Source organism: Magnolia sinica, chromosome 14 (assembly GCF_029962835.1).
Source record: "Magnolia sinica isolate HGM2019 chromosome 14, MsV1, whole genome shotgun sequence".
Classification (NCBI taxonomy): Eukaryota; Viridiplantae; Streptophyta; class Magnoliopsida; order Magnoliales; family Magnoliaceae; genus Magnolia; species Magnolia sinica.
Genome location: NC_080586.1, coordinates 57,108,273 through 57,121,349, shown reverse-complemented (window position 1 = coordinate 57,121,349; position 13,077 = coordinate 57,108,273). Strand labels below are relative to the sequence as shown.

At 41.8% G+C, this 13,077-nt stretch overlaps 1 protein-coding gene across 1 annotated transcript; it reads left to right on the top strand.

Annotated features, from left to right (window-relative positions):
• The first annotated feature begins 4,865 nt into the window (after positions 1–4,865).
• LOC131225399 (xylan glycosyltransferase MUCI21-like) lies at positions 4,866–12,046 on the top strand. The gene is made up of 4 exons (XM_058220926.1): positions 4,866–5,115; positions 5,223–5,345; positions 6,674–7,243; positions 11,047–12,046. Exons 1-4 carry the CDS (start codon positions 4,935–4,937, stop codon positions 11,691–11,693), a joined length of 1,521 nt encoding a protein of 506 aa, XP_058076909.1. The 5' UTR covers positions 4,866–4,934; the 3' UTR covers positions 11,694–12,046.
• The last annotated feature ends 1,031 nt before the right edge of the window (positions 12,047–13,077 follow it).

Below are 13,077 nucleotides of genomic sequence, written 5' to 3'. Positions count from 1 at the left end.
ACTGTTGAAACTTTCTGTGCTCACTGAGATGTTAGTTAGAAGTGGACACTACCCAAGTCAGGACTTTTTGGGCCCACGACAAGCTGGCCGACAAGGTGGATGGATCAGATCACCCCATTGTGGGTCAGAAGCTATGGTACCAATGGTTTGATACAAGAGGAAGTGAACACATTGTAAACCATGATCAATGCAACATGACAACAACGACCCATGCAAACCACGATGTAAATGGTCCCAAAATGGGATGATCCAATCCATATACCTTGTCGGCCAGCTCGTCGTGAGCCCAAAAAGTCCTAAAATGGACAATGTCCACTTCTAACAAGCATCAAGGTGAGCCTGGAAAGTTTCGACAGTAACCATGGTTTTCCATTTTGTGGCCCACACGAGCGCGGGATCAAGCTGATATTTGTGCCCTACCCCGAAAATGACACTGCAAAAAAGATGGGTGGCATGGATTATACACATACATCAATGTGGGCCCATTTGGGTCGTGGTTTACATGGGTCGTACCTGTCAAGTGCATGGATCGTGGTTGTCATGTTGCATGGGTCGTGGTTTGCAACGTGTTCACTTCCTCTTCTACCATTGGTACCATAGCTTATGGCCCACAATGGAGTGATTTGATCCATCTACCTTATTGGCCAACTTGCCGTGGGCCCAAAAAGTCCTGACTTTGGTAGTGTTTACTTCTAACAAACATCACAGTGAGCCTAGAAAGTTTAAACAACACCAATATTTTCTATTTTGTGGCCCACACAAGCAGGGGATCAAGCTGATATTTGTGCCCTACCCCTAAAATGACACTGCAAAAAGGATGGGCGGCATGGATTATACACATACATCAATGTGGGCCCAATTGGGTCGTGGTTTGCATGGGTCATAGATGTCATGTGCATGGATCGTGATTGTCATGTTGCATGGATCGTGGTTTGCAACGTGTTCACTTCCTCTTCTACTAAACCATTGGTACCATAGCTTATGGTCCAAAATGGGGTGATTTGATCTATCCACCTTGTCGGCCAGCTTGTCGTGGGCCCAAAAAGTCCTTGAGTTGGGCAGTGTCCACTTCTAACAAACATCACAGTGAGCCTGAAAAGTTTAAAAAATCACCAATATTTTCTATTTTTGTGGCCCACACGAGCACGGGATTAGTCTGATATTTGTGCCCTACCCCTAAAATGACACTACAAAAAGGATGTGCAGCATGGATTATACACATACATCAATGTGGGCCCATTTGAGTTATGGTTTACATGGGTCGTAGTTGTCAAGTGCATGGATCGTGGTTGTCATGTTGCATGGATCGTGGTTTGCAGCGTGTTCACTTCTTCTTCTACCAAACCATTGATACCATAGCTTATGGCCCATAATGGGATGATTTGATCCATCCACCTTGTCGGCCAACTTGCCGTGGGCTCAAAAAGTCCTGTCTTGGGTGATGTCCACTTCTAACAAACGTCATAGTGAGCGTGGAAAGTTTCAACGGTCACCAATATTTTCTATTTTGTGGCCCACACGAGCGCGGGATCAGGCTGATATTTGTGCCCTGCCTATAAAATGACACGGCAAAAGGATGGGTGGCATAGATTATACACATACATCAATGTAGGCCCACTTGGGTCGTGGTTTACATGGGTCGTAGTTGTCAAGTGCATGGATCGTGGTTGTCATGTTGGATGGATCATGGTTTGCAACATGTTCATTTCCTCTTCTGCTAAACCTTTGGTACTATGGCTTATGGCCCACAATGGAGTAATCTAAGTCATCCACCTTGTCGGCCCGCTTGTCGTGGGCCCAAAAAGTCCTGACTTGGGTAGTGTCCACTTCTAACAAACATCACAGTGAGCCTGGAAAGTTTAAACAATCACCAATATTTTCTATTTTGTGGCCCACACGAGCGTTGGATCAGGCTGATATTTGTATCCTATTGTTAAAATGATACTGCAAAATGAATGGGCGGCATAGATTATTCTCATACAACCACACCCATATAATATGACAACCACGACCCATATAACTTCACAACCACGACCCATATAATATGACAACCTTGATCCTTACTACATGACAACCATGACCCATATAATATGACGACCTCGACCCTTGCTACATGACAACCACAATTCATATAAAGGGTCGTGGTTCACATGCACAATGGATCGTGGTTTCATCCACAAAGGGTCATAGTTGATATTTGACCCTACTCCTAAAATGATACAACAAAAAAGATGGGCGACATGGATTATTCATATACATAAATATGCGCCCATTTGGGTCGTGGTTTGCACGGGTCATAGTTGTCATGTTATATGGGTCGTGGTTGTTATATTGAATGGATCGTGATTTTCAACGTGTTTACTTCCTTTTCTACCAAACCATTGGTAACATAGTTTAAGGCCCACAATGAGGTGATCCGATCCATCCACCTTGTTGGCCAGCTCACCATGAGCCCAAAAATTCTTGACAGCCATGACCTATATAACATAACAAATACGACCCATGAGAATCACGACCCATATAACATGACAACTACGACCCATACAACTTGGCAACTACGACCCATGACAACCACGACCCATATAACTTTACAACCACAACCCATATAATATGACAACCTCGACCCTTGCTACATGACAACCATGATCCATATAAAGGGTCGTAGTTCACATGCACAATGGATCGTGATTTTTATCCACAAAGGGTTGTGGTTGATATTTGACGCTACCTCTAAAATGACCCAACAAAAAAGGATGGGCGGCATAGATTATACATATACATCAATGTGGGCCCATATGGGTCCTTGTTTGCATGGGTTGTAGTTGTCATGTTTATGGGTTGTGGTTGTCATGTTGCATGGATTGTGATATCCACGTGTTCATTTCCTCTTCTACCAAACCATTAGTATCATAGCTTAAGGCCCATAATTGGGTGATCCGATTCATCCACCTTGCCAGCTAGCTCATCGTGGGCCCAAAAATCCTAACATGGGGTGATCTGATCCATCCACCTAGCCCTAAAATGACACGACAAAAAGGATGGGCGTCATGGATTATTCCCATACATCAATGTAAGCCCCACTAGATGGTCCTTGCCAAGGCCTATAAAATGAAGACTTCGGCCCGTACAGCATGACAACCACGAACCTTACCTCATGACAACCACGACTCTTACCTCATGGCAACCACGACCCATACCCTGGTCATGGTTGTAATGTGGTAAGGGTCATGGTTGTAATGTAGTAAGGGTTGTAGTTGTCATGGGTTGTGGTTCTCATGTTATATGGGTCATGGTTCTCATGGCTCGTAGTTGTCATGGGTTGTAGTTATTATGTTATATTGGTCATGGTTTGCATGTTATATAGGTTGCAGTTGTTACATGTTTACGTCATTTACTACCAAATGAAAAGTTAGCCATTGATACAATAGCCTACGGCCCACAATGGGTGATCCATTCCGTCCACCTTGTCGGCCTGCTCGGCGTGGGCCCAAAAAATTCCTGACTTAGGTAGTGTCCTCTTCTAACAAACATCACAGTGAGTAAGCCTGGAAAGTTTCAACAGTGGGTTCTATTGTCTCAATTGTTTTCTATTATGTGGCCCACACGAGCTCTGGATCAGGCTAATATTTAGGCCCTAGCCGTTAAAATGACACGGCAAAAAGAATAGGCGGCATGGATTATACACATACATCAATGTGGGCCCCACGAGCTTGGTCCTTGTCCCACACAAAAAAGGATTCCGTAAACATTACTTTCTTGGCATTAAATACGACATAACTTCTTGTTCCCTAAAACACCGTACAACCACTGAAACAAGAATAAGGGCATTTTAGTCCATGTAATTTTCAAAAGCATGTCAGAAGGCCTTTCTCCAAATATATGGAATGAAGTAGCGTTCCAGGTAATTTGCCTAAACTTCAAGGTGAGTACGGAAATTGACCATACACGAAGGCTAGTACGGTCAATTCCCCGGAGAAGTTTGAACCGGATCCGCTGACCGACTGGACAGATTCGTCTTTCGACTCTTCTTGAATGAAAAAGAGCCATCATCAGATCCGAAAGATATCAATACGCTGACGAAATGTGACCGTTCATATTCCTGGAAAAAAAACTATACACGTGGCATAAACGAAAATTAAAATTCTAAATCATGGGCCCACTTCAGATGTGGCACAGCCCAAATTTTGGATGGTTAGACCATCCTGATGTCTGATTATTAACATCTCAACTGTCCATTTGCTAGCCACCTATTGGAAAGCTAGGATAATCTGTTCATTGTAAGTTTGGACTAGGTGATACTTCGCCTGATTTTTTTAAAGCTTGTGGTGTCTCATCTACTTCCACGTGGCATGTACGGAAAGCTGGACCATCCAAATTGTGGCCACGGTTGCGGATGGCACAAACTTATACTGAGCAAAAGATCTTAATTTATTTCTTCTCCTAGAATATGGACCTTTGATCATCTACCCATGCTTCATCAGCTAAATGATTTGCACGATCTGGATTGCATTGTGCATATGCCAACCGTACAGTGGTTGAGACACCACAACCTAAAAAATGGTGGTGAACTATCACCAAGGCCGAATCCATGAGCAGCCGCTGTTTTAGAAGGGAACTGCTTTTGATCGAGATAGATGGTTGTTTTCAATTGCAGTTGACTCTTTCCAAATGGTTGTTAACATTTCATTTCCATCAGAATCTCTTCCATTTTCTTATTCACCATGACAACGATGTGATTGTGATGTGTTACAATACAACTTTGCTCTCTCTCTCTCTCTCTCTCTCTCTCTCTCTCTCTCTCTCAATTGGAAGATAGCACCCTTAAATATTTAGCCTCTCTTTCTTTCTCTCTCTCTCTCAGCTTAGCTTCCTTTGGAAGAGAAGAAACGGACCAAAGAAACCTTTGCTTCATATCTATTTGAAAAAATTTGGAAATGACTCAACCATATAGAATGAAGGGTCTTCTATTCCCCACCCAATCCATCTCCCTTTCACCGTCTTCTCAAGGAAAGAAAGTGAACATTCGCCCATTTCGCTTCCTTCCCTTGCTCTTGTTGTTTCTCTATGCAGCTAGTTCGATTTTGAATCTAGCTGCAACACATCCATCAAATCCCAGTAAGCAATCATCAGTTGAGTTGGGTGTTTTTTTTTTTTTTTTCTTTACAATGACAAACCAATATAATGAAAGAAATTGAAATATTTTTCTTCCTACTCTGTCGTAGTTGTGGAAACAAGCAAGGTTTTCGATTCCTTGAAGACGCATATCTCACCGAAGGAAAAACGCCTTGAAGTCCATGAAGAGAAAGGTTCCAAGACTTCCATTGCTTGTTCATCTTTCATTGATGGTAAGTACGTGTCCCTCCGTGCCCCTACATGCATGCACACACCCATGGGCTGGTTTTGCCTAGTCATGACCAGAGAATGTAGAAAAATGTAGAGATAGATCATATCACACCATATCCAATGGCCTATTATCATCATTCTTAGGTATGTGTTATTTTTTGTATACTACATTTAGCACTGTAAAGCCTCTAGAGATCGCCAGCATCTATTGTCCAATGGGGCCCACATGCAGAGATGGTCCAATGTTTGGAACCGTCGGATCTTCTTGGTGCTACAATAAATGAGATATGGTTTAATGGGCACGCTTCCACGGTGATCCTGACCTTTGATTTTCCAAGTTGAATGTGGGCCATCAGAAGTTTTCTCTTCAGTGTGGTACATTCATCTGCATATAATAATTTTCAGAACATCTGTTCAATGTAAGCTTTTTATGGTGACCCAATAGCTTGGCCTCTAGAACATTGATGGTCCCTACATGGAACGCGGTTTGGCTAGTGACCCCAACATCAGCCAGCTAGTTGGTGTCAAAGCTTTGTGGGCTCCGCCATGATGTATGTGATTTATCCATGCTGTCCATCCATTTTTTTTCATTTCATCTTAGGGCATGAGCCCAAAGATGAGGCAGATCCAAATCTTAGGGAGACCACACCACATGAACATTGAGGATTGAATGCTTACCATTGAAAATATTTTGGGGGCACAGAGGTTTGGTTCAAGCTGATATTAGAGTTTTCCTTCATCCATGTCTGTGTGACGTTATCAACAGGTTGGAGGGCAAATAAACATTACAGTGGGCCTAGGAAGTTATTAACGGTGGACATTCAATCTCCACTGTTTTCCTATGGTGTGGTCCTCCTGAGATTCGGATCTACTTCATTTTTTGTCTCATGTCCTAAAATGAGCTGAGAAAATGAATGGACGGCATGGATAAAACACATACATACATCATGGTGGGGCCCACATATCTTTGAAACCAGCTAGCTGGCTAGTGTTGGGTCACTAGCCAAACCGCGTCTCTCTCTATGCGGCATGCTAAATGATCTAGTAGCGACGTATAAAGGCCATTTAAAGGTTCGCTAATTCCACACGTGTGGGGACCCACACAAATCCTCACACATGCGCATGTGCTCCAATGTGACACTTATATGTAAGATCTGAGCTTTCCACATGGTCTACACGTACGTGTAGATGTGTTTCCCACGTGTAATATGTAATAATTACATACACTTATTCCATAATTTTCCAACGTGTGGATAGATGTGTTTACCTCTACATGCACGTACGTGCAATTAGCATTTACCAAACCTCATGCAATTTAAAAATGTTACAGGTGAAGTAGACAAAAGGAACGTAGTCCATCAAAATGGATTCCTTTGCTGCGACCGTTCGAATCAAAGAACGGACATTTGCTACCTGAGAGGCAAAATTCAAACGGATTCACCTTCATCTTCCATCATCATACATAATTCAGCGAAAGAAGCGTGTGAGATTCAAAAGATAAGGCCTTACACTCGAAAATGGGAAACGTCGATCATGGAAACGATCGATGAGATTGCACTCAAGCTCATGAACGGAAGCGAAGCAAGCCACCGACATTGCGACGTCATCCATGCAGTCCCTGCCGTGGTGTTCTCGACAGGTGGTTATACAGGGAATGTGTATCACGAATTCAATGATGGGCTGCTTCCACTCTACATAACGAGTGAGAGGTTTGAAGGAGAGGTGGTGTTTGTGGTGGTGGAGTATCATGAATGGTGGATGAGCAAATATGGAGGAATAGTAAGGAAGCTTACTAACTATCAGGTGGTGGATTTCAAGAAGGATAAGAGGCTTCATTGCTTTAATGAGATGATCGTAGGGCTGAAAATTCACGGAGAGTTGAGCATCACTCCATCATCAGGTAAAAAACATTCTCTTCCAACCATTCACGAACAGGAAAGGGATTGGCTACTCCCCCTTGCCACTAGCCAATGGCTAGTGGTCGGTGCTCTATGGGCCCCACCATGATATGTGTGTTTCATCCATGCCGTCCACCCATTATTCCAGATAATTTTATGTTATGGGCCAAAAAATGAGGTTGACCCAAATCTCAAGTGGGGCACACAGTGTTGATTGAACGCTCACCATTAAAAAATTCATGGGGGCCACAAAAGTTTTGGATCAAGCTGATATATATTTTTTACCTTAATCCAAGTCTGTATGATCTAATCAACAGGTTAGATGTCAAATAACCATTACAGAGCGCCCTAGGATGTTTTAATGGTGGAAAATCAATCACTACTGTTCTCACATGTTGTGGTCCACCTGAGATTTAGATCTAACTAAGTTTAGGCACAAAGCCCTAAAATCATCTTTCAAAATGGATGGACGGCGTGGATAAAATACGTACATCATGGTGGGGTCCACATAGCACCGACCACTATCACTAGCCAAACCGCGTCCGAACGAACAGCATCAGTGGAATAGGGCTACGGTGATAATTCACCACGTAGTTTGAAAACACTCAACGGAAGTAACTTAGCACGCTAACTCTGTGGGGTCCACTGTGATTTATTTATTTTAATTATCCACTCCGTCCATTTATTTTACTAGATAATTTTAGGCCTTGAACCAAAAAATGAAGAATATAAAAAGCTCATATGGACCACACCACAGGAAACAGTGCGAGTTGAATGTTTACCGTTGAAAAATTCTTGGGGGTCACAGAATTTTCGGATCAAGATGATATTTATTTTTTTGTTTTTTCTCTCTTCATCAATGTCTGTGTGGTCTCATGAACAGTTTGGATGAAAATAAACATCACTGTGGGCCCTAGCAAGGTTTCAACGGTGGAAATCATTATTCCCACGGTTTCCTGTGGTGTGGTCCATTTCAGATTTGGATATTCTTCTATTTTGGGTTCAGCCCTAAAATGAGGTGGAAAAACGGATTGACAGCGTGGATGAACCACATACATTCATGGTGGGCCCAAAAGAGTTTACTCAGTACAGTAAAAGCGCACCGATTAACTCATGCATAATCCGATTTCGAAAAATGGATATAGAACACAAGGTATATTCAGTTCAACTGATAATTTCGAACCAGTTAAGAGCAGGTTGAATCCAACCCCTCCAATAGATTGGCCCAATCATAAGAGTCACTTTCAAAATCAACCCTGTCTGCTCATCAGAGCATAACATTAGGAAACAATTTCTAACTATTGATAAATACAAAATTATAAGTGTGGTCCACTTGAAAAGTGGTTGTGTCTGAATTTTCTATAGTATCGATTCTCGTGATAGTACAAACCTATTAGATGGGTTGGATTTCGCACAAACATCACAGGTTGAAAGTTATTTTCTGGGTTGTCTATAATTTATAGTCCAACTAGTTGGACTTGAGAGCTGCTCCTTTTTAAATACTAAATAGCTACTTTTCAAATACTAAATATAAATAAAAAAGAGAAGTTCTTTGATGCGCTGGCATGATGTGGTGGATGATATGCAAGTACTTAGGTATTACGGAAACATTATGTACGTGGCATATCATAATTCAAATTAAGCCGTTGAGGGTCACCACCGAATCTTGTAATATCTTACTTGAGTTGACACTCTTGCATTTATTTTTAGGCTAGACTCTTTATCACCCCTTCTTTTTAAAGTGATGGTGAGTTGTGACTCATCCTCACGTGTGGCACTCACATGTAACTAATCTAGACCACTCAAACTGAGGGACAGATTGAGGATGGACCATACGTTAATTTGTAATCACAATTATCAAGCAATGGTAACCATCCCACTGATGATTATCAAATGGACGGTTGGTAGTAAAATAGGTACATATTATAAGGGAAAATGAAATGTTTCCTACCATATGCTCCATGCAATTATTGGGTTATAGTCATAAAATAGGATCAACTAGCTCTTGATTGACGTATAAATCTCTAGTGTGGATGGTTGAAGATACGCCGCTGTTTTTAAATGGCATAGAAGTCAAGTCTTCCATTTTATTGTTACGAAAGCATTGTTTAATGAGAAAGCCACCACATTTTCTTCTGCTGAAGAAACCGTAATTGAAGGATTTGTTTAAGTTGTCATTTCGTGATTCCATTCATATCTACTAATAATTTCATGTGTTAACTAAAAATGATTTAAAAAATAGTTTTCCTTTTGTGGTGGATCACTGACTGTGGGGCGCACCATGATGTATGTTTCTTACATCCACACCGTTCATCCATTTTGACAGTTCATTTGAGATCATAGTCTCAAAAATGAAGTAGATCCAAATCTTAGGTGGACCATACCACAAAACCAGTTTGATTGAATACTTTTGGGGACCACCTGAATGTTTATTTCCCATCCAACCTGTTGATAAACTCAAAAAAACCTGGATCAAGAGACCAAACAAATATCAGCTTGATCTAAAACGTTTGTGGCCCACAAGAAGTTTTCAATTTTCAATAACCACCGTTTCTTGTGGTGTGGTCCACCTGAGATGTATATCTGCTTCCGTTCTTGGATCTCAACATAAAATAATCTTTCAAAATGGATGGACGGCATGGATGTAAGACATATACATCAAGGTAGTCCACCGAAGGTGCGCCCCTTCCCTAGATACATAAGTAGGAGTAGCAGTGGGTCGGGTTTGGGCAGGACTCGGCCCAGTTCAATGCTTAAGGCCATACGCCCAAGCTCCACCCAGGCCAGCATGGGCCTATAAAAGTAGGCATAGGCCCAAAAAATACCTGACTCAAGCCCAACCAATTGCTCAGCCTGAAAATGGATAAAATGCATATTTCCTACCTGAAAGTTTCTAATTTATCTACTTCCCAAGCATGTTACAAACATCATGTTAAGCCCTACATAGAATTACACCATCTCCCTCTAATCCTAGTGGAGTTCTAAGTTTAAGAAAATGTGTTTAATAAAAAAAGTCGCTACCAAGCATAAGGTTTTGAAATATTTATCCAGTATACAAACAAAAATACATAAAGGAGTCTACCAAACCAGCCCTTATTAGAGTTATGATTAGCCCACATGCACCTCTCCTCACACAGCTCCACATGGCCACACGTGCCATTCTAGCCTGGTCCATATCCAGCATCAGGTGGGCCCCTTTGGTGACATCAATAACAAAAGGCAAGTCAAGTTATGAAGGTGGACCCACAAATGTACAAAAACACTAGGCCATTAGAAAGATATGGTCCAAATTCATCATAGACATCACCCACCTGATGAGTGGACTGTAATACTATATGCGGAATTGCAAGGACTATGCTATGTATCGGATATGGAGATCAAAATAACTAGATGGGATCAAGGACCCAGCCTAGTTTTATAATTATTGAGGGCAGATGAGCTTGAAACCCATTGAAACTACTCTTCCTATGGCTCCACATGAATTGACAATCCAGTTCCACTTAGATATTTTTTTAGCCATCGCGTGTTACAGTTCTAGCATTCCACCCCTTACATGAATTTTCTGGACGTGGAATCCATTGGTGCACCCAATCACATTATCCAACTCTTAAGACAATCCACACCATTGATCAATAATGCTCATCTTATAGAATTCTTACATGTACCAGCAACACAGTACAAACCACTCCATTCACGGCATGCATATATGCATGTGGGCATATGTGGGAAAGTGATTATGTACTTCATCCATTAATGAAAGACTATAGATATACATATCCTTCGTCTCCTCTATTTGATGAAACAGGTACAGGCAAAGGAATACAAGATTTCCAAACACTCATTGGTGAAGGATTGCTAGGATTGACTACAACAAAGCAAGCACAACTCCTCCCTACTATCCACAAAAGGCCCAAACTGGTAATCTTCACGCGAAACAAATCAAGGGTCATGATGAACCTAAGGGAAATTGTAAGGACATGTCAACGGATAGGATTCGACGTGCACCTTGTCAATCCAAACAGAAACACCCAACTAGCCGATATACACCGCCTCCTCAATTCCGCGGACGCAATGATCGGCGTCCATGGTGCAGCCATGACTCATTTCCTCTTCATGCGGCCTACTTCAATCTTCATACAGATTGTTCCACTTGGTTTGAAGTGGGCCGCGGAAGAGTATTACGGAGAGCCAGCTAAGAAGCTTGGATTGGAGTATATGGAGTATACGATCGGCACCGATGAGAGCTCCCTTTCGAGGCTGTATGGCCACAACGATCCTGTTTTAATGGACCCTCAAGTAGTGAACGGTAAAGGATGGGCTGAGACTAAGAGGATTTATCTTGAGAATCAGAATGTAAGATTAGATATCAAGAGATTCCGAAGATTGCTTGAGAAGGCTTATTCTCATATCGTTAAGTTGCATTTGAGGTCCCATGATCATTCCCGTACGTGATCAACGGTCAGGATCGGGAAGGTGGAAGGTGGGAGATGTGGATTCGGATTTCATTTAGTGGGTCCTATTTGTGGATGGGCCATGGTTGAAAATCACATAATGGTGGCCTTAGATGGAGAGTAAATATAAAAACGGTTAGTTGTTAATATTCATTTGGAAATTTTGATGGGTAGGATGGGTCGTTTGGTGCGATTTTCAACCACGGGCCATCCCCGGGTAGTGCTAAGTAGATGGGTGGTCTGGATCCACTGATGAATGCACTTTTATCGATTATGGTCCACCATTTGTTGTATTTCATGTAAAGATTTACAGGATTATTGTAGAATGATTTATAATGTATGATAGTCGGTTTAAGTAACGCTGCATGTCCTCGTGTTCTACCCACACCAGCACCAAGCTAGAAACGGACGGTCTTGACAGGGCCTTTGTGGGGCCTACCATTATGTATATATTTTATCCACGCCGTCCATCCATTTTGACAGATTATTTTAGGGCACTAGCTAGAAAAGGAGGCAGATTAAACGCTCAAGTGAACCACACCACAGGAAGCAGTGGAGATTGAAAGGTTACCGTTGAAAACTTCTTGAGGCCTACAGAAATTTTTGATCAAACTGATATTTATGTTTTCCTTTCATAAGGTCCATGTGACCTTATGAACAGGTTTGATGGAAAATAAACATCACCGTGGACTTAAAAAGTTTTCAACGGTAGGAATTCAATCCCCCCCTTGAGCTTCATTATGCCTCCTTTTCGGGCTCATGCCTTAGAATGATGTGTCGGAATGAATTTTCAAAATGAATGGATGGCATGGATAAAACATATACCTTACGATAGGCTCCACAGATCACCTAACAGGACCGTCCGTCTCTAGATAGGTCCTGGTGGGGTACTACCCAATCCGCACCCCTTAACATCATGGGGTGGGCCATGCCCCTAATATCTCTATATTAGCTAGATGAATATAATCAATCACAACCAATGGTCGAAATGTAGCGGAGCCCGTTAACTGTTTTACGATCTACCAATGTCAGGGACGAGTAGTAAGGATGTTTTATTTGCCGTAGGGCCCACCATACGAACCATTAAAATACTCGGTAGATGGGCCAACATGTACAGTTTATTAAATACCCTTGATTTTGCCCTCGCGAAGAATTTCCCTTTCTCCAATGTTTTTTCAGGAAAATTTGTGAAAATCAATACCACTCAAAAACAATCTACAGATATGGTAGACAATTCAAAGCTGTCCATTTCCAATGGGTCCGGTTTTAGTTTTCCACGACAATTTTTAGTACTCGATCAAAACATAGACAACTTCAAGTGTATTTTTGTTAACCATTTCAAGTCATGTGATTGGTGCTCCACGATATGTAAAATATTATACTGC